The sequence below is a fragment of the Tenrec ecaudatus genome, chromosome 9, assembly GCF_050624435.1.
Source record: "Tenrec ecaudatus isolate mTenEca1 chromosome 9, mTenEca1.hap1, whole genome shotgun sequence".
Classification (NCBI taxonomy): domain Eukaryota; kingdom Metazoa; phylum Chordata; class Mammalia; order Afrosoricida; family Tenrecidae; genus Tenrec; species Tenrec ecaudatus.
In genome coordinates this window covers 95,677,744-95,700,638 of record NC_134538.1, presented here as the reverse complement: position 1 = coordinate 95,700,638, position 22,895 = coordinate 95,677,744, and the positions used below count along the sequence as shown (strand labels likewise).

Genomic DNA, 22,895 nt, shown 5'->3' with positions numbered 1-22,895 from the left:
AGTGTTACTTTTCTTGTTGCTAACCCTTAGTCAGACATCATAAAGAGATGGGAGAGTTGGCTAAAGAAAACAATGTTTAATGCTGTTTATATTTTTCAGTCTCATAAACTCATCAAATAGAATATCTCCCCCAAAGTGGCTCACAGATTAAGCTATTAATTCAGAATTAAACCCAAAAGTTGCCTTAGTTGTAATGAACTGGATCCATGATTTATTGACATTCATCTGGGCCATTCAAACCATGTATCACACGGGGGAAATCTGCTACAAGACCCTTGTAAAGTGTTCAAGAGCAAAGAGGGCACTTTGAGGACTGAGATGTGACTGCACCAACCCATGACATTTTCAGTTGCCTCATTTATATGAGAAAGCTGGGCAGTGAATAAGGAGGATTAAGATGAATCGACGTGTTTGAGTTATGGTGTTGGGGAAGAATATTGAAAGTTCCATGGGCTGCCAGGGGAGCAAACAAATGTCTTGGAAGAAATACAGCCAGAGTGCTACATACGAGAAAGGAAGGCAAGACTTTGTCTCATGCACTCTGAGTATGTTATCAGGATAGACCCATCCATGGCGTAGGGCATCCTGCTTCTTGGTAAAGTAGAGGGGAAGCGAAAAAGAGGACGATCCCAACAAGATGAGTTGACACGGCGGCTGCAACAACTGGGCTCAAACAATGGAGCGGATGGAGTCGGAGCGGGCTGCATTCCAACCTGCTCATTGACACCAAACAACTCCAAATCCAGGTCGCTGGAAATCTGATTTTTGTGTACAGCTTTCGTAATAGAGTTAATGCCCTTAAAGAATTGTGAGAATGGCAAAAAATGAGACTACTTTTTTGCCTACTTCTGATGATTCGTTTCTTGAAATGTCTGGATTCCAGACTTTTGGTTCTCTGGTGACCAACTTGTCCCAGGTAGCTGGAGCTTCCCCAGTCTCCACTCTGATTCGGTTCGGCTCCTCTTCTCAAAGGGTGGGTTTTGATATGGAGATGGGCTTCCAAAATTGTTCCAATGTGATGTCAGACAGCTCACCTCTATTTTCTTCATCTGCACAATGGAGGTAATTCTAGCTAATGCGCAGAACTATTCATGGCTCAAAGTTAGTACTTAAAAAAACTCTAGCTGTGAAAAAAAACTCTAGCTGTCAAGACTTATTTTGAACAATTGTTTTATTCTTGATCTCTTATGATTACTTAGGGTTCTACTTGAAATACATTTATTGATGTTGTTGTTTTTAGGTGCCATTGAGTGCGCTCTGACCCAGAGCGACCCTGTGCACAACAGAAGGAAACATTACACAGTCCTGCGCCATCCTCACAATTGCTCCTACACCTGAGCCCATTGATGCAGCCACTGTGTGAATCCATCTCATTGAGGACCTTCCTCTTTGTCACTGCCCCTCCACTTTACTAAACATGATGTCCTTGCCCACAGACTAGTCTCTCCTGATAATCTGTCCAATGTCTGGAAGACCAGGTCTTGCTATCCCTGTCTCTATGGAGCACCCAGACCTTACTTCTTCCCTCTCAGAGGGATTTGTCCCTTTAGCAGCCCACTGTACTTGCAGTGTTCTTCTCCAGCACCGCAATTCCAATGCTTCAGCTCTTTTGCCCTCTTCCTTATTTGATGCCCAGCTTTCACATGCAAATGATGCAGTGGAGAACACCATAGCTTGGGTCAGGTGCCCTTCGTTCTCAAATCACCTCCTTGTTCTTCAGTACTCCAAAGAGGTCTTGTCAGCAGACTTACCTAATGCAGCACTTATTTTGTCTCTTGACTGCTTCTTCCATGAGCACTGATTGTGGATCCAAGCATAACAAATCCTTGGTAACTTCAACCTTTTCTCCATTTACCATGATGCTATCTACTTGTCCAGTTGAGAGGTTTTTGGTCTTCCTTACATTGAGGTGTAATCCACACTGAAGGCTGCAATCCTTGATCTTCATCAGCAAGTGCTTCAAGTCCTCCTCACTTTCAGCAAGCAAGGTCGTGTCATCTGCTTTCTACCGGTTTTAATAAGCCTTCCTCCAATCCTGATTGGAGGAATTTTCTTCTTCATATTAAGCCTGTTTCTCTGAATATGTTTATTAGGGTATCCTGAAACATGACACAGTCTGCTCTATTTTATGATGCTTTCCATAGGCAAGGAGCAAATGCCACCAGAGACGAGCTGACGACATCTGCCTTCCTGACTGTTCAGCTGGACCGGTCCCTTGGAGGAAATGCTGTGCAGGTTGGGATAGTTTTGTCCATAAAAAATGCATAAAAGTTAAATTTCTGCTACTCTGCTTCTGAATTTACATGGTACCTTAAGCCATTTTCTAGTTAAAACCAAGTAGAAGTGGGGATTTTTCCTTGATAATAACTTTTTGCCCATTTTGAAATTCAAATATTGCTCTATTCATGCCATACCAATTCTGAAAAAAAAAAACACACACAAGCACAAGTAAATGAAAAATAGAAAATCAACTAACAGATTTATGAACAGTGAAGAAACGTGTCTTTTAGAACCATACCATATATCAAACATGACCATTACTTCACATTGAGTCATTTGGGTGTCCACACTTCCAGCTAGTGTTAAGTAGTTGGCATTGAATGCACACACACACACACACACACACACACCACACACCACACCACGAAATCCACTACATATTTACTAGGACCTGTGAATCTATTCAGGAGAAAGATGTAGCTTTCTACTTCTGTAAAGATTTACAGTCTCAGAAACTCACAAAGGCAGTTCTGCTCGGTCTTATAGAGTTAGTGAGTCAGAGTTTACTCGATGGCAGTGCTTTGTTTGTTTTGTGAACTATCACATGGCAAAGGAGAATTGGGTTTGCAAACAGAATTAAGGTTGCTAACTCTATGGCCTTAAAGTTTTCCAGGTAGAAAATCACAAGGATCCATAAACATAGGCATAAAAAGTTAGAGTGACGTCATGTAAGAAAGGCTTGACAAGCCATTACTGGCTTTGATGCCGAGTGATGGGGCCACAAGCCAAGAAGTGCAGGAGGTCTCTAGGGACTGGATAAAGCAAGGGAAGACAGTCTCCCTGAGAGTCTTCAGAAAGAACGTACCCCTGCCAAGACCTGGGAGACCCACTTCAGATTTCTGACCACCCGAACTGAAAGATTATAAATCTGTGTTGTTATAAGCCAGTAAATGTGTGGTGAATTTGGTCTACCAGTAATGGGAAATGAACACAATTCTCTATAAAACAAATACAGATTTATCATGTTAATAGGCAAATATTTCAGAAAACTACTTTGTCCTAAAAGTGCATGTGTTTCCACGCACACCGTCAAACGGAAGCCACCCTTCTTAAGAGAGCTCTCACTCTCTGCCATCGAGTTGATTCCAAGGAATTCTCACTTCCCTTCCAGGCACCCGAGTCTCGCCTGGAACACAGCCCAACAACCCCACAATGAGTGGGGAAGACACGGGAAAGGGGTGCGGTGCAGAGAGAGGAAGAGAAGGACATTGGGGTTGGGGAGAGGAGAGAAAGTAAGTGGGAGGAAAAGGGCAGGGGGAGCAGAGAGGAAATAGAGAGAGGCACGGGGAATAACAGAGCTAGGAGGGAGGGCCAGGAAAAGACACAGAAGAAAAACCTTGACAGGAGAGGAACAGGAACTGGATAAGATAAGGAGAGAGAGATGAGTTATTTGGGAATTTATGACAATTACAAATTAATTTGTAGAGTTGCCTGAACTCAAATTAAAAATAGCAACTTTATATGGACCAAGCTTATCAATGGAGCACGTTTGTTTGATAATGCAGTGGGTGTAACTCTCATGCATGTTACGGCATATCTCTAGAGCTACATCTAATATAGAACATGTAACTAGGGGGCTCTGGCAGCTCAGTGTCTCAGGCTCATCTGGGCATGGAAAGGGCAGCGGTTTGAACGTAGCAGCGACTCTGCAGAGGAAGGTGTGGCCATCCTTCCTTGTAAGACAACAGTCGTGGAAGCTCTGTGGGGGCGGTGGTCCTTCCTCTAAGGTCACTGTGAGCTGGAATCAACTCAGTGGCAGTGGGGTTGGTCTGTGGGGCGGTGGTCCTTCCTCTAAGGTCACTGTGAGCTGGAATCGACTCAGTGGCAGTGGGGTTGGTCTGTGGGGCGGTGGTCCTTCCTCTAAGGTCACTGTGAGCTGGAATCGACTCAGTGGCAGTGGGGTTGGTCTGTGGGGCGATGGTCCTTCCTCTAAGGTCACTGTGAGCTGGGATCGACTCAGTGGCAGTGGGGTTGGTCTGTGGGGCGGTGGTTCTTCCTCTAAGGTCACTGTGAGCTGGAATCAACTCAGTGGCAGTGGGGTTGGTTTGTGGGGTGGTGGTCCTTCCTCTAAGGTCACTGTGAGCTGGAATCGACTCAGTGGCACTGGGGTTGGTTTTGATCGGACACACACATTAAAGGGTGTATTAATGTGTTGACTTTTAATGATAAGTTTGAGTATCAAACAATGAGATTCTAATATCAATGTCTAATTCTCCTTATTGAATCTAAAGTATCCTTTGTAACCTAGTTCCACCTCATTTCTATTTTCTGAAGCTCAGCTGAGAATTCCTGGTACAATATCTGCCATGTATTACAAGAGCCTTTTTTACTAACTCCAGGGAACTCCTGGTCATTGCTTATGTAATTGCTGATTGTGGAACCTAAATGCACACCCCAACCAAGCACATTGCCACCGACTTGATGCCGACTCACAGAGACCCTACAGGACAGGGTAGAACTGTCCCTGTGAGTTTCTGAGACTATAACTCTTTTTTGGATGGGGCAGGGGGACAGTTTTATTGGCATATAATCCACACATATCATACAGTTCAATAGTTCAATCAAGAAGAACCATCATCACCACAAGACACTTGAGAACATTCTCTTCTTTCTTGTACTTCTTGCTATCAGTGCCCCAGTTCCTCCCAACTTTCCTTGCTGTTCCCCCGAGAAACCATCAACCTAGCGACTGTCTCTGTTGATACTCCATCCTGGATTTCGTATTCTGAAAATACACAGACACACGTCTCTATACAAAAACAAAAAGACTGACAATAACAAAATAGAGGAAAACCTCAATCGAAAAGAGAGCAGAAACCTTTCAAAACTAGAACAAGTTTAAAATGGGTCAAGAGGGAGATCAAATGATAAGATGCTAAATGTTGACCTAGCTACATCTGCCCTATTCCACTGCGCTCGGCCTGATAGCCAGGCTTGTCACACCTGGGAGACGGTAACTCGTTATCAGACTAGGCTTTCTCCCTCGGCTTCAAACTGCTGACCCTGCCTGTAGGGGTCCGCTGTGGAACCACTACACCACCGGGCTCCTTACCGCAGATGGAAGGGGGCTTCATTTCTCTCTAACACGATGATCCTGTGTGCCTGCTTTTTCCTCCTCCTCCGTCCGTCCTGCCTCCTTCCTCCCTCCCTTCTCTCCTTCTCTGCTTGCGCACTCTGTCTAGGCGCTGTCGTTCTGGTTTTGGTGAAGAAGTCTGCGGCATTGCCTAGAAGAAATATCTCTGGGTTCAACTTGAAAGCAGGGGTCCTTTAAGAGCTCATCCCTCAACGTCCCGGTCCTGGGCAGGGCCGCCTGTGTCCGTCCTCATGCCGACATCCAGTGAGCTGAGAGGATGTAGTACGCAAGTTCTTTTGTTTGTTTAGGTTTTTTTCTCCTCGCATCTTTATAAATGCGGCATTTGCTTCCCCAAATGTAATAATTATAGAGATAAGTCCGAGAATTTAAAACTTGAACTCCAAGATGCGGTGGCTATGGAATTTTGTCTTCCTGCTGGTTTCTCTAAGGCACACACTAGCAGGTGTATAAAGCAATTTAGATCCACATTGAGTTCTACATAGTATTTGTTTTGGAATTTACTTAAAAAATCATTTTAGTGGGGGCTCATACAACACATCACAATCCATACATACAGGAATTTGTGTTTTAAGGTATGATTAAATTCTCTAAATGCACTAGACACTTTCTCCATGAAATACAGGCAGTCCCTGAGTTTGGGGCAAGATCTCTCCTTGTATCTGTGTGTCATTCTGGGCACTTTAGAAAAACAAGTCCTCAAAAATCATGTATATAAGGGAGAGTTTTATATAAAAGGTAAGCGCACATCAAGAAAACATCCCAATCCAGTGCTGCCCAAGCCCACAAGTCCAACATTAACCTCTATGTCCTACACCAATCCACAAAGTCCTCCTCCATCTCACAAAACACACGCAATGATGCAGACTGCAGGAGGAAAGCCGATTCAGTGAATGCGTAAGCATTTCAGCACTGGCAGGGGTCTCCATGTGGCTGCTCCAGCACCCAGGGCTGCATCGGGGTAGGTCCATGTGGCTTCTCCTCAGGGATGTCTTGCAGGAAGTGAGCCTTGCTGGCTGAAGCAGGCAACTGGCTAAGGCAGCTGCACCCTGGTCCGACCATCAGAGAGCAAGAGACCAGAGAACTAGAAAGGAGAGGCTCACCGAGCCCTTTATCTCTCCGCCCTTCAATTAACCCCACATGTGTTTATCATCCAGGTTGGCACAGTAAACTTTAACTATCTCAATCTGTAAGACCCTGCAGGTCAGTTGGAGAAGGTGCAGCGGGTTCTTCAAGTCTTCAGCACAGTGATTAACCCACAGAGCTGCTCTGGGGAAAAAGATGAAAGTCTGTTTCCCTAATGATTTATGGCCTTGGAAACCTTGTGGGGCCGTTCTATTCTGTTCCCAGTCTTGAATGACTGAAAGACCACATGCACAGCAAATGAAAGTCATGATGGTGAACGATTTGCTGTTAGTAGGCGTTGGCTCTCTTGTTTGAAAGTGAAGGGAAATTTATCAAATATATACAGCATTAAAGGGCAAATAATTGCCAATATGCATTGGGTCTCTACTGAAGTACTCCCTTAATGCAAGAATATTTTGTTCTAATAACCTGGCATTCTGTGATGCTCACCTCCCCGACATGATCACTGAAGTCAAAATGGGCACATAAGCAAATGTGTTGAAGAAAACTGATGGTGTCCAGCTATTAAAAGATATAGTGTCTGGAGTTTTAAAGGCTTGAAGCGGCCATCTAGCTCAGAAGCAACCAAACTCACATGGAAGAAGCACACCAGCCTGTGTGATCATGAGATGTCAACAGGATCAGGTATCAGTCATTAGAAAACCCCAACCAAACAAATATATTGATGCAAATTGATGGAGGTCGGAGAGGAGACCCAATACCCATCTATAGACAATTGGACAGCCCCTCACAGAAGGGTCATGAGGAAGGAATACTGCAGCCACCATGCAGTATAGCACCAACAGGACACACAACATTTCTCTAGTGCTTTAATGCTTCTGCCCTCCCCACTACCATGACCCCCATTCTACCTTACAAATCTGGCTAGACCAGAACATGTGCCCTAGTACAGATAAGAGCACTCAACACACGGAATCCAGGACAGATAACCCCCTGAGGAACATGAATAAGAGTAGTGATAACATGAGGGTAGGGGGAAGTGGGGAGAGGGGAGGAGGTAGGAAGGGGGAGAAATGGGGAACTGTCTACAATGATTGACGTATAACCCACCCTCCAGGGGGTTGAACAACAGAAACATGGGTGAAGGTAGACAGTGGACAGTGTAATAATAATAATTGAATAAATAAATGAAAATAATAATTATAATTTATCAGGGGTCCATGAGGGTGGGAGGGTAGGGGAGTGAGGGGGGGGGGGGGAAAGAGGAGCTAATACCAAGTGCTCAAGCAGAAAGAAAATGTTTTGAAAATGATGATGGCAACATATATACAAACGTGTTTGATACAACTGATGGATGGATTGTTATAAGAGGTGTAAGAGCCCCCAAGAAAATGATTTATTAATAAAAATAGAATAAAAAAGAATTGTTCAAAGTCAAACCTTTGTAACCTGGGGGCTGACTACATGAGCTGATGTCATCTGATCAGGCTCTGAAGGATCCCTTTAGAATTAGGTTAAAAATTTGAATATAGTTATCATGTATAAATTCCATAGTTAATGTACAATATTTGCTTGATAGGTTCAATTAAGTGAATTTTCATCATTAGCCTGTTAGATTCTAAATGGACAATGAAATGGCAATTCTCAGTCTAGCCACTAGATGGTAGTACTTTACAAGAATTCACAAAGAACTAACCTTCCTCAAGAGTGATGCTAAACGTTTCCTTTTTCTCATCATGGCAATTAAGGTTTCTCAACAGGACAGGAAGTGGTAGGCTGATCAGGAACTCCCTAATTCCCCACCCACGTCCTGGGGGCTGTCACTCAGCAGCTGGTTTCATCATTTGAATGGCTGCTGATGGGATCAGTGGTGACTACTCTCTTCAATGGTCGCCAGGCCTCCTTCCTGGAAGGTCCCTCAGCAGTCCCATCCACCAAAAGACAGACCAGGGTCAGGACAGCTTAGTGGCAATTCAGCACAGAGAAGAAAAGGTGAAAAATCAAATAAATAAAACCCAAAGAGAATGAACTTTTAAAAATAAAAGGCATCCATAGTTTAGGCAAGAAATCACAGATTCATTTCTAATCCAAAATTTGATATTAAACTAATCGGTGAAAACCAAACAACGACTATTTATTTATTTAAATTTGCTCACCTTAAAAAATTCGTATGTTCTAGTAGATGTTATATTTGCTGTGATACACATACCCGTTAATACCATTGTCACAGGGAAGTTAGAGTTAGAAAGTAAATTCACTTTTTAAATTCTAGTTTTTAAAAATGTGCATGGAAATCTTACCCTTGCCTGTGTGGATTTATGATTAATTTTCATTTCACTACCCGGGATGTAGAACTTATTGATAGGATTTGGGGTTTCTTATTTTCCAAGTGTTTGAATAAAAATCTCTCAACCTCTTGAACTAGATAGATCCCTAGCAGGAGAGAATTAAATCCATCTGTAAAAGGATGGCCTCTTTTTTTATTTTTAAAGTAATTTTCATATTAGATGGCATAAATCAGTAATTTCACCCCTTCTGTTGAAGGAGATGACAAACATACAATTTTATGTTGGCTGGGCACAGAAAGGCCTACCGGAGGGGGGTGTTCAGCTGAGATGAACAAGCATGGGCGCTGGGTGGGAGCCACAAGCCCACAAACCTTCTGGCAGCGAGGAAACTCCGCGGGATGACCATTAGCTCATGTGTTCTGGTGACCTCTGCTCCCTCTGCTCTTGACTTCATCATTTTTATTTTGTTTTCAAAAGAAAATTATAAACACGTTTGGAAATACAAATGTCTTTCATTGCATGATATTTCTCTTCCCATCCCCTTGTTCTGCCCTGCCCTCCCCAGATCCGAGTCTCCCAAGGCAAAGAGCCTGCTCACCTGCTGAGCTTGTTCAAAGACAGACCGCTCATTGTTTACAAGAATGGAACATCAAAGAAAGGAGGTCAGGCCCCTGCTCCCCCCATCCGCCTCTTTCAAGTCCGGAGAAACCTCGCATCTATCACTAGAATTGTGGAGGTAACCTCATGCATCCAATGAAAACACACCTTGGTGATGGGCTTCCCAGAGAAGCTGGGCTGTCAACAAATATTAGTTTGTGAAGAACTGGCCAGGGAATTCCCTTCATTTCTATAATGAATCCAGTGTTCACAATCAAAACTACTGAGACTGAGATTGTTGAATGAAAAGTTAAACTCCAGATGCCAGGCTTCTTGCAGTTTTTCCAACAAAGTTGGACCCAAACAGATGAATGTTAAGAAAAACACAACAAATCAAGCTGCCAAAGGCAGGGGGCAGCTTAGGCTTTGCCTTGAAAGGTCTGGCGCAAGATGGATGGTGGGTGATGGTCAGGTAACTTCCCTTGGGACATCCGAGAGGGGGAGGCCCTCGTTTGCACGTGTGGAACAAATGTGGGAAGCAGGCTTGGTCACATTGGGCCAGAACCATAACTCAACTGGCCCAACAAGCTGTCTCTAGCAGCAGCTGTGGACGAAATCAAACCCCATATCATGGGGGCAGAAGACAAGAAGGCCTCCAGGGTTCTGAAGGGCAGAGGCTCCTGGCCTTCAGGACAAACCCTTCATCTTTCATAGTCTCAAGACCTCAGGCACCAACCAAATCCAAGTCTCTTAAATCACCCCTAAACTGCCATGCTCCCTCTGCCCCTCCCAAGCCTGGGAAGATCTACTACGGTCAGCTGAGCCCTGAACCCTGGCTGGCCGTTGCTCCCCTCCACCCTCCACCTCTCCTCTACGAGTTGTTCCCTGGACTTTCTTTTGGGCTGTCACTTGAAGACACACATCCTCCCATAGTCCTTTCAAGGGGCCTTTCTCCCCAAAGCAACCTCATGTTAGGGCCTCTGGGTCCGGGTGCTGACTGCCGCCTCTCCACTCTCTCCTCCAGACCTCTGCTGGCATCTACTGGGCCGCCAGCTCCTTGCTTCTCATTCCTGGTTGGGTTCAGTCCTTGTCTCCATGATTCTTCTTTCTCCTCTTTCGACTTGCTCTAGGAGAGCAGTCTTTCTCTGGCCCACTTCAACTCCTTTGCGGGGTCCAACTAATGGAGCCCCTTAGAAATCTCCAGTCCAAAGGTCTAGTGTCTGAAAACTGCTTCCTGTGTTGTGGCTCCTTTCCTCCAGTGTGTAGATTCCAGAAGTCCTTAATCCCAGGCTTCAATTCATGAATCCTCCTCACCCAACACGCCCTGGGTCCTCCCCTCTCACAATTAATCTCCACCACCCCTGCTTTCTATTAATAACAGAGTCAAAGATCACAGAAACAGAAATAAAATAGGTACGAGTCACTTCATCTTTTCCCCTTGAATTCATCAACATGTCTGCCTCTGTACGTATAAATTTTGCTGTCTTTCCTGTCTCAATGAAGTCGCTGTGTTGTCTTTTGCTTGCAATGCATCTCACTCCCAGCCTCTGAAAGGCTCGGCTCAAACCATGGCGTGAAGGTCTTGGTGTTTCTCATCTCCTGGGAGGCCGGTTTTCCATCGCGAACCCATCTGGGCACTGGCTCTTGTGGCCGCTCTCTCATCACCCTCTGTCTCCATGAAGCAGCTTAGTTTAGAAGTTGAAAGTCTCAAAAAGTAGACTTGGTGTCTGTAATCCCCCATCATCACTAACGATCTAAACTAATTCACTGCCACAGAGTTTTATTCTGATTCTTAGTGACCCTACAGGACAAGGTCACTCTTCCCCTGAGGGGTTCCAAGACTGTAACTCTTTGCAGGAGTTAAAAGCCTCGGCTTTCTCCTGGGGACCTTGGGGTTAACAGCTACCACATGCTACCACAGCGCCCTCGCCCCAGTGGAATAAATTCTGCTCAGCATGGGCCATTCAGCCCTTTCCTCCTGAGAGAGAACTAGAGCCAATTGCCTGAAAGCTGCTACCCCCCGGGCTATGTCTTTAAAACCTGGGGCAGCCACCCTTACCTCTTCTCTAGGGACAAGGTCCTAAAATAAAACGACCCCGGCCCCATGAGAAATCTCACTGCCCTCCATTGATTCGGACTCATATGACCCTACATGGGAACCCTGAGGCGTTAAACCTTTACAGGGACAGAAAGGCTCTTCTCTTTCCCCCATGGGGTGGCAGCACAGCCCACTGTGCTGCCAGGACTCTGGACAAAACCTGGGCTCTGGGTGAATCCAACTCTCCATGGAGTGGTGCCTACCTGCTGGCAGCTCAGCATGGTACTGTTAGCCACGTTCTCCTTCTTGAGAGGTTTTAAGCACTGGGCCTCAAGGACATCACACACTCTTGGTTGCCTCCTTCCCCTCAGCTATTCTGTCTTCACCTTGTTTACAGGGTCCTCCTGGTCTCCCTGGTTTCACACGTTCCCACCCAGCCTCCTAGTCTCAGAACAATCTGGCAGACAGTGGTTCTCACGGAGTCACAAAAGCCCATTCTAGGACACGCACCCTCATGGCCAAGCATGGACCTCTGCACCCATTGCCCCCAGGCCAGAGGTTCCACTTTTAAATTCATCCTCAACCTGGACTCTGGACCCAACCAGGACCTGCTCACTACCCTATGGCCCCCTGAACTAAAATTATGGTCACGTGAATGATCCCAGATACCTTCAGATGAGTGCACAGCTTCTGAATTGAAGGCAAGGCGTGTATCAGTGCTGTGTTTGAATTCCCCATAAACGGCCTCATGCGTCGACTCCTCATTGACCTAAGCCTGGGGGACCGTGCTTAGTGAATCGATGATATCACTGCCTGCTTTGGACTCCGGCCCCTTTAAATTTTTTTTTAAATGTTTTTCAGATTTCCCTTTGCTTAGTTGATAAACCCGATCTTTCATAGGGTCAGAAAAGGACTTTGCTTTGTCTGTGTCCTTTGGGAATATTATATGCTCTGCCCCCAGTGGTAGTGCTATTTTGAATATCTTTCCCAGGTCTTTGCTCCATCCTCACTATTTTGCCTCACTTTAGTCTCAGAGCTTGTGCCACCATCAGGGCAGTTGGGTATTCAAGGGACGCAAATCCAATCTTCCCACCCCGAGCTTTCAGACACCATGGTGGTTGGTGTGTCAGTATCTGGGGCTAGGACGAAGGCTGTGTGGGCTTGTCACTGTAACATCTGCAGGGACATGTTTCCTGGAGTCAGCCATCATGAATCTAAATCGCTGGGTTCTTTTCTTGTTGATGCTCTAGGTGGATGTTGATGCAAATTCACTGAATTCCAACGATGCTTTTGTCCTGAAACTGCGACAAAAGAGTGGCTACATCTGGGTAGGACGAGGGGCCAGCCAGGAGGAGGAGAAAGGGGCGGAATACGTAGCAAGTGTTCTCCAGTGCACAACCACAAGGATTCAGGAAGGGGAGGAGCCAGGTGTGTACTCTCAGGCCAAAGGAATGAACCAGAAATTGTATAATTGCTACTCACATGCTTTATTTTTTTCATAAATAGAAACATTCTAATGATGATAGGGGATTAAGAATCCCTCCATAATTGCATGGTAGATAATAATACCTGGTGCTATTGAAATGCCTTCTTAAATCCCCTTGTCAAGGCTGGATGCTATTATTTGTTGAGGTGCAGTAATACCACTGTGTGCTCCGGAAGGTGCTTTGGTTAATTTGGTGTGCTTCCCGCAGAGGCATTTTGGAGCCCCCTTGGAGGAAAAAGAGACTACCAGACCTCCCCACTGCTGGAGACCCAGGCCGAAGACCACCCTCCTCGGCTCTACGGCTGTTCCAACAAAACTGGACGGTTCCTTGTAAGTGCCTCCGAAACGGAGAGGGAGAGTCTGAGCAACTCCAGGGAGCACGCTAGCCACAGGCCTCCCTCTGCTTCTCAGATTTAATTTAGCTGAAAGTCACACTTGATATTCTTCGTCCTACACCAAGTAGTCGAGGGAGCCGATGGCAACACAGCGTTCGGGTGGAAATGTGGTTGCTAATCTCCATGGAGTCCGTTCTGGCTCCTGGTGACGGCACATGTCCATTGGGCTTTCATTGTTGTGTTTTATGTTTCCAGAATACATGTGTGTTTTCATAAAAGTTTAGTCAGCAAAGTTGATTTCCATTTAATAATCTTACATTTAATGCTCAGTGCTACATTGGTTACATGTTCTTTTTTTAAAACCATAAATCATTTTATGGGGGGGCTCTTCCATATAACAACCCACACATCCATTGCACCAAGAATGCATGTACAGATGTTGGCATCAACAATTTCAAAACATTATCTTTTTTCTTAAGCCCACTGTGATTTGCTCCTCTTTATTCCCTCCCTCACCCTCGTGAACCCTTAATACATTATGTTATTACTATTATTGCATATTTTGCACTGCCCATTCTATCCCCTCACCTACTCTCCTGGTGTTCGTACCCCTTGAGGGGGGTTATTCCACCATCATTGCTATCCATTCCTCCTCTCCACCCCCAACCTGGAATCATTACTCCCATTACTATTTCTGAGGGGGTTTGTCTATCCCGAATTCCGTATATTGAAAGCTTTTGTCTATATGGATTTATGGTGACATTTTCTTTATGTGTTAACATCTCTCACCATTTCCACTCTGGTTATTCTGTTTTCATTTCTCTAGCTTCCCTACTCACCTTCCCTTCTCATCTTTGCTTGTAAGGTGACCAGATTTTAACATTGGTAAAGCGGGACACCATTGATAAAACTCATATCTTGGTGAAATAGCCACATGGCAGCCGAAAACCATATACCCTAGCTTGTCATGGATTCTTTCCAAAAATTGGGACTTTTTAAAAACACCACGTGACACAGGAAACATGGTTAAAAATCGGGAACTGCCCCGCCAAAAGCAGGACGTCTGGTCACCTAACTTTAGGGTCACTGTTTGGTCGCAAAGAGATGCTTCCTTTTGAAGGAGCATAGTTCTCCTGGGTGATCATCTGTATTTATGAGCCCATCAGTTATTTAAATGAAGAGTGTCCTTCGGAAGTGGTTCAAAGGTGATCTCAGGGTGATGGGTTTGGGAGTTCGTCTAGTTTCTTGTTATCCAGCAGGTTTTCAAGACTGTGACCATTGCAGAAGCAGCTGGCCAGGCCTGTCTTCTCAAGGGCCTCTGAGTAGATTCAAACCACAAACCTTTCAGCTAGTAGTTGAGCACTTAACTGTGTGCCACTCAAGGAGGGAAAGCCTCCAGGGTACTGTGACTCACTATCTAAATCCAGCTGCTTTGAAATTTAGTAGCTACTTATCATGCTCCCCTTGCACCTGTGCCTGCCTGGTCAGAGCGGTATGAATATGCATGCAGTTGCTAATTTCATAATTTGACACTGTCTTTGGACAGCAAGAGTAGTGTCTGATTTCAAACTATGAAAAATTTACACTTCAGTTTCCCAGAGGAGTAAAAACTTTCACCATGGTGACTGCATGAAAGTATTATGGAAATATTATGATCTCTGCGGGGGGAAATCACCCAAAGCCATCGATGCACCTGCGAATTAACGGAAACCAGCAGGAAAGCTTTATCTCATAATCATTCACAAGCTTTGAATTCCAAGCAATTGGTGGTGATAAGGTCTGTGTATAAGACTGATTTCATGCTGGGCTCGGAAGATCATCCCAGGAGCCCTCGTGGTGTAATGGGTAAGCGTTGGGCTGTTCACCTCCTGGCCCGCAGTTTAAAACCACCAGCCAGCCCCTTGAGAGAAAGAGGAGGCTTTCCACTCTAAAGAGTCACAGTCTCGGACTCACAGGGGCGGTTCTACGCTGTCGTCCAGGGTGGCTCTCGGTCAGAATTGCCTGGATGACTGTAAGTGAGGCTGTCACCCGGGACTGCAGTTACACCCCACAATTATCCAGAAAAATGTTGCTTTCCTTGTTTGACACCCTTGGCCAACATTTCTCATTTGAAGAACAAATTCCTTTTCTCTGCACAATTTGATGTTTAGATTTGGCTAAGGCATCCTGGTGAATACAGCTCCATTTTTCAACAAGCCCCTCAGTACTGTCACGGGCACACGGGCCATTAGTAACCAAGTGCCCTGAAGGCGAGGCTGCTCGTGGACAAGCCATGCTTGACACTTGGCAGTGGTTTGACATGAAAAATCGATTGTGAGGAGTGGTCGGTCCTTGGGCACCCCCTCGATCCATTTGTTCGCGAGCTTGTCGGGAGAGATCCCCACACTTTCTGTATTTCATAAACTTGACTTTACTCTCAGGTTCCAGAAGCAAGTTAAATAGGTGTTTTGCTGCTGTTGTTGTGCACGTAGATTAACTGTTAAGAGAAAAATTCTTTTTCTCAGCACGTCCGCATGTTCTTGTTTTTACATTTGGCTATCCTTCTGGGATTAGAATCCTTTGAAGTGAAGGGACAGGATAGCAAGCAAGACAGCATCACCATCAGAGAGGAATCTGTTGACATGTAGATTCAGGTGAGGCAATAGCCTATTGGCTAAGCAAGTTTATAGAGCAGTGGTTCTCAACCTGTGGGTCGCAACCCATTTGCGGGTCAATGACCCTTTAACAGGGGTCACCCAATTCATAACAATAGCAAAATGACAGTGATGAAGTAGCAACTAAAATAATGTTATAGTTGGGGGTCACCACAACACGAGGAACTCTATGAAAGGGTCGTGACATTGGACAGGTTGAGAACCACTGGGCTAGACTCTTGCTGTTTTTAGTGCTTCTCCTCCCACTTACGAGCTGAATGACATGAGGCTGATTACCTGCCCTCTCTGCTCCATAGTTAGTTTGCTCTATAAACAGAGAACTTACTTATAATACTTACTTCATAGGGTTGTTATGAACATTGTGTTAGTCTGGGTACTTTAGAGAAACAAATCCACAGCAGCTCATGTATAAGAGTGAGTTTTATATAAAGGTTAAGTGTTCATCAAGAAAATATCCCAAACCTGTGCTGCCCAAGCCCACAAGGCCAACATGAACCTATTAACTCATATGTCCAACACCAATCCACAAATTCCTCCTCCATCTCACAAAACACATGCAATGATGCCGACTGCAGGAGGAAAGCTGAGTCAGTGAATGTGTAAGCATCTCAGCACTGGCAGGGGTCTCCACACGGCTGCTCCAGCACCCAGGGCTGCATCGGGGTAGATCCATATGGCTTCTCCTCAGGGACGTCTTGCAGGAAGTGAGCCTTGTCAGCTGAAGCAGGGACCTGGCTAAGGAAGCTGCACCCTGGTCCAACCATCAGAAAGCAAGAGACCTGAGAACTAGAAGGGGGGGGGGGGTGTCAGTGAGCCATTTATCCCTCTGCACTTCAATTAACCCCACATGTGTTTTTTTTTATTTTAACCCCACATGTGTTTATCGGCCAGGTTAGCACAATAAACTTAACTACCTCAAACATTAAATTAGCAATTGGATATATGAAGCATTAGACAAGTGCCTGGCACAGAGTAAGTGATATTTATGACTTTTTTAAAAAGTATGATGTGATATGTAGTTGTACTGTATAAAGACAACACGATCAGATTTCTTGCTATCTGTAAATGGCCAGGTCTTGTGTCCATCTCTGTCTCCTCCTCCTCCTCCTTCTTTCTGTATAACAATCTCAAAGACTCAGTAAATTTTACATTAAACACGTATTGCTGCACTCAGGTTGTAGCCCCTTGAAACTGGGCTTCCCTTGGCTGGACTCAGCGGAGAGGTTCTGCTTTAGGCTGCAGATTGGGGTCATGCTGGCTTGTCCGATGGTAGAGCCCAGAAGCAGAAGATGGCCCCTGACAGTCACATTTGCTAATAGGACATGGCCAAAGCCTGTCACATAGCTAAGGCCACACTTACGCCCACCTAGTTGGCTACGCTGCAAAGTCATGTGGCTAAGGAACGGAGTGAAAAACTGAGACTTCTAGATCAATTCATTGTGCCTTCCTGAGAATCAGGATTCTGTAGAATTTTTAAACCTCCTATAATTCTTTAAAGATATTGGTTAACAAATCAGGTTAACAAATGCCCACAAATCAGGTTAACAAATGCCCACAGGATTTGGGTGATTAAACTTACCATGTCACCTTTTAATTTTCACTGTGGAGAGCATAATTGAACTCATTAAACATAAAAATAATACATGTTTATATCTAGAATCTTATTTTATTTTATTGATGATTCTATAACATCATACCAATTTCACAAAATGACCTTGACTAGTAATTCTAGTAAATTAATGTTGACTTACAAAATGAAAGAGACTTTAATGAAAGCTATAAACTCAAAAGTCTCTAGGTAGTTGGCAGGCAACACAATGTGTGAAACAACTTGCCCTTTAGAACTAGAAGTTGGGGGGGGGGACTGGGGCCATATTGACAACGTTAGGGTACTCAGTCTCAATGGTTACACTATACACCCTATGTATTGTCATCAAGTCAATAGCAACTCACAGTGACCTTCTAGACCAGTGGTTCCGAACCTTCCTAATGCCGTGACCCTTTCATACAATTTCCCATGTTGAGGTGCCACCCTCACCATAAAATTATTTTTGTTGCTACTTCATAACTATAATTTTGCTTCTGTTGTGAATCGGGTGACCCCTGTGAAAGGGTCATCCCACCCCCCAAAGGGTCTCAACCCACAGGTTGAGAACCGCTGTTCTATAGGATCTCCATGACTAAGTTTTTACAGGAGCAGAGACAGCCTCATCTTTCTCCCATAGAGAAGCTGGTGGGTTTGAACTGCTGAACTTGTGGTTAGCAGCCCAACACATAACCTATAGAACCACCGGTGCTGGCCAAATAAGATACCCTTTAGGCCATCCGATTGTGATACTTGATTAAATAGGTGATCTATACTCCAAGTATTACTTAGAAATATTTGGAATTGCTCCAAATATTAAGGAAAGGGGAAAACCACTACAAAATTTTATTTTAACTACACTGTAAAATAATACATGTTTTATCCTAAAGCTTCTTAATGCATTTCAGATTGAGGAGGTACCAGGAGAATTTACCCAGGATGACCTTGCAGAAGATGACGTCATGTTACTAGATGCTTGGGAACAGGTAAAACTCCATTTTGCTCAGAACATGAGAGTATGCTTATGACCAGGTGTTGAAAAGAACCTTCTTTAAAAAAAAAGGCAAGTCAAATCATCATTATCCCTATGGATTTAGGTGGTATTTAAGAGTGACTCAATACAGTTTGGCAGAAAATATAATGACTATGTGTGGAAAGTCAAGTTCTTCATAAGTACGTGATTCTGTGCCCTCTAACTTTGAGTCTATGGTTTTAGACCAAATACAAGATTATATTGCCTATTTTCTATTCATTTGTAAACTTTGCGCACCTGTTGATTCTTAACTAATAAATGTATCAAATGACAGCTGGAGAGAAAGCCATTGGGAAGGCAAAAATAGTCTGCTGGGGTCTGACAGGAAGTTATAGTGCCAACTGCGCCTGAGAGAAGAGATGGGGGTACCTGCAGCAGGGCTTTCAATCCACCCAGGAAGTGGGTGTTGGTCGGTATTTGGGCAGGGCGTAGCTAGGCATATAGGTGACCTGACAGGGCATATCTGAGTGTCTTCTTTGTCCCCTTTATTATCGATGTGAGTTAAAAATACCATAAGGGGAAAAAATTAATCTGTTCGGAATTACATTATATGGAACAATGGTTAGATTCTTAACTGCATGAAACCTAGCCTTAGATTAAGTCAGTTACAGAAATTGTGCTATTTAAGCCTATTTCTAATTATGAAATCATTCCATTATATTATGCATAACGTTTCAGTCTAAAAGTAACACTTGGATTGGAGATCCAATTGCAAACTCTTCCTAGGAAGTGGGGTTCAGAGCCCATGTTGATAAGACTCCTTTGTTGGTTGAAGAATTACAATATTTGCATCTTCAGAAGGACTTCTTTCCTTTTGTAATCAATGCTGTCAACTGTGTGGCTGCAGAGCATTTCCCATTCTGCATCTCCTTTGTAAAACCACTCTTTCCACTTAGGTGACCATGCTATCTTTGCTTTGCCTCTGTCCCATAAACAGACATTCCCGCGCTTTCTGTATGAATTAGAAAGCAATCAGAACTTAATTTGACCAAAATTGCTTGAACAAGTGAATTTAAAGTGTTTTAGACAGAGGGTAATTTAGGATAATTTTTCAGCAATAAAGTACTCAGCCACACATTTGATAAGGCAAGGAATGAGTGCAGAATATATAATTATAGCAATTAAAAATAAACTATTTAAAATTATGTAAATCCTAAAAATTATAGCATTGTTAGCATCGTTTGACAGGGGCATAATCCAGAAGGAAGCAAAACAGTAGGCTTCTGTCAGAGGATCCTGCAGAGCACGGGGCCGCTCTGGGTTATGCATGGCTGCCCCCACCCTATATATCTTCACCTGAGAACTAATGACCCCCCCAAAGGAGAGACACCAACCAACCAGAAAATACCTTGTTTGTGTGAAAGGTTACTTTATAAAATGCAAAATACCATGTAAATAGAAAAGTACAGTCAGTGGTCAGACCGCCTGGATTTAATCCAGTCCCCTCCCCCACGCCCATGGGCAAGTGAATGAATGACTGGGCCTTGGGCTTCACACCCTTACTTGTGGGTGTTTACAAAGATTGAAGGCACTGTGGCGCGACCTTCCACAACAGGGCCCAGAAATCAGTGTGAGCCACACGCCTTACTGGGTCCATCCCCTGCAGTAGTAAGAGTCAGAGCTGGAGCAGGTATCTGCACACCCGGGTTCATGGCCGCACTGTTCACCGTAGCAGGGAGAGGGAACAACTTCGCTGCCTCCCTGTGGTCGATCCGGAGAAGCTGCAGCACACACCCACCGGGCGTACAGGCATGGCTGGGAGTGATGGCACAGCCGCCCAACACCGCGCCACGTGGGTGCTCCCGGTGAACATTCTGCCGAGGGAAACTGGTCAATCAGAAGAGGACAGCACTGTGTGAGACCACTGTTAGCAAGAAAAAGTCAAGACAAAGGGTTTCCTACCACTGGGAACGCAGGGACTGCGATTGTTCCGGGGCGGGTGGGGAAGGAAGGGAAGAGGACGCGCTGCCTCTCGGACAGACGGACAGACGGCCTGGGCCTGGGTAGAGAGAAGGATCCTACCTCACAGCGGAGAAGAGGAACCAAGCGGGGGTGGGGCGGGGACACAGGAAACACCCATGGGTGTTTGATAAGTAGCTTCAATTATGTAATACACACCTGCACACCTAATCCACAAAAGTGATTTTTGAAAGATTGAACGAGCAGTGTGTTGGACGGGCATGCGTAGTATTTCCAGCATGGGGTCAACCTTCCCACAAACCGCATGGTTGTTCTTTTGTGTTTCAGATCTTTATTTGGATTGGCAAAGATGCCAATGAGGTTGAGCGAACAGAATCTCTGAAGTCTGGTAAGCTGCCTCCCACGAAGCATCCAGTAACTCTGGGGTGCTTATCCATGGGTATCTGATGAACTTTTCATGCCGTTAGAGCGTCTAAAACAGCGGTTCTCAACGTGTGGGTCGTGACCCCTTTGGGGGGTAGCCGGATTCAAAACAGTAGCAAAATGACAGTGATGAAGCAGCAACGAAAATAATGTTATGGTTGGGGGTTCACCACCACATGAGGGACTGTATGCAAGGGCCACAGCATGAGGAAGGTTGAGAACCACTGCTGTAAAAGTACACATCAAAACCAAGGAATATCTGTTTTTATCCTCAGAGCTCAAGAGCAATGTTGTCTGGTTGTGTGTGTGTGTGTTTTCAAAATAAAGGATTTCAAATTAAGAATACGAAAAATACATTTAAGAAACAGCAGAATGCCAAGAAGAGATTTTGCTACTTAATTTAGAATATAATCAGATACATTTACTTGAAAAACTGTAAAAACAACAAAACTGTATTTTATTATGGGAATAGTAAAGCCTCCATACTGAGATAGCTTTGACTTTTCGATTTTCTTTGAGAAATGCTGTTCTTTCTAGCATGTTTGTTGCATGAAAAAGGTCGGGTGGTCGTGCCAGAAATAAGGTTCTGTAAACATTGGAAGCCTTTCAAGCAATAAGGAAAGACATTTTCCACAGAAGCTGAGAGAAACCAAAAAGAAATTGTTTACATGGTATAGGATTTGTTATTTGAGGACAATGGGAATTTGATTTACTATTGTATTTGAAGAATTTTCTTTGTAAAGTGATTTTAGTGTAATCAAAACTAACTGAATTGATACATCTTTGTCACTCTGTTTAGCCAAAATGTACCTTGAAACAGACCCTTCTGGAAGAGACAAGAGGACGCCAATCGTCATCATAAAACAGGGCCACGAGCCGCCCACATTCACAGGCTGGTTCCTGGGCTGGGATTCCGGCAAGTGGTAAACTGGCTTTTACACATAAACGTAAATGGGGGGGAGCTGCCTTGTTGCTGTTCTTGGGGGCTAAAAGGGGGTTTTGTTTTCAGAAAATGAACGTCGACTATATGGCTATTTTTGTATTGCCTAGTATTGGTTCAAAATTTTGTTTATACTGAAGTTTTGTAATGTCAATATTTTAAAATGGCTTGAAGGAGATTTTTGTTGTGAACCAAAGGTAGTTCTTTGGGACACAAATTTGTAGTTTTCATATGGCCTTTTAAAAGTGAAACGCTTTATGCAAATGAGGGGAACGCAGAGAGTAGGACCTTTCATAATTCAGCAGCCATCAGCTAAACTTCCTTAAAGTGGCAGAGAAGAAAGCATGTGGCTCTATGCCGTGTTCAAAACCATTTTACAGTTGCAGTAAGGATCTGTCTAGATGGCTTTAAAAAGCTTGTTGTTTTCCTTTTGTGGATGTGACTGTTGATGTCGTTAACGTCTCAGTGTCATTTTTTAAGAGAAATACTTTTTTGAAAACCTTTTCAAAAGTCTTTGAAAGCACAATTCTTTCATGAAAACTAATTTGCATTCTTCATATATGTATGACAGTACCTATGTTTAATAGCAGAAAAGAAATAGACAATAAAATGTCCTTGTTCATGCTGGATCTCATCAATAAAATACATCTGCTTGAAAAGCTTGTGTGTTGTGACATATTCTTCAAATCTGACATGCAATTATGTGACTAATTTAGGGTTAAATGCTTTTACGTGTAAGTACATATAAATGTTCCTTAATTAAGCCATCGCATTGATAGCAGCTTTTCCGTGGTGAGACAGTCATGGGAGGTTTAGCTATCCCACCCTGCACAGGACCTCACAACTCAGACAATGTCTGGAGCACCAGTCAAGTAGAACCCGGCTTTGTGAGGGATGGAGGAAGTGGCTCCCTGCGGAGAAAGAGCTGCATTTTCTTGGGAAGCGGAAGCGAGAGAGGGGATGATCCTAGGCCTTCTCATTTTCCTCTCGTGGAATGGAAGGGCAAACGCATTTCAAACAGACCCTGGCAGAGCAAGTGTTTCCAGTGGCATGCGGAGCTAAAGGTAAACTGCTCTGAGGAGGACTTCGACCCGTGCACAAGACAAGAAACGAGTGAGAAGCTGTGCTCCCAGGGAGCT

General features: G+C 44.3%; 1 protein-coding gene across 1 annotated transcript in view; it reads left to right on the top strand.

Annotated features, from left to right (window-relative positions):
* SCIN (scinderin) overlaps positions 1-21,743 on the top strand; it is an 83,467-nt gene extending 61,724 nt beyond the window's left edge. The window contains exons 10-16 of the mRNA XM_075557597.1: positions 2,145-2,235; positions 9,311-9,481; positions 12,631-12,808; positions 13,075-13,196; positions 18,349-18,426; positions 20,721-20,781; positions 21,616-21,743. Coding sequence (XP_075413712.1) covers positions 2,145-2,235; positions 9,311-9,481; positions 12,631-12,808; positions 13,075-13,196; positions 18,349-18,426; positions 20,721-20,781; positions 21,616-21,743 — 829 coding nt within the window. The remainder of the gene's footprint in view (positions 1-2,144; positions 2,236-9,310; positions 9,482-12,630; positions 12,809-13,074; positions 13,197-18,348; positions 18,427-20,720; positions 20,782-21,615) is intronic.
* Positions 21,744-22,895: the final 1,152 nt, after the last annotated feature.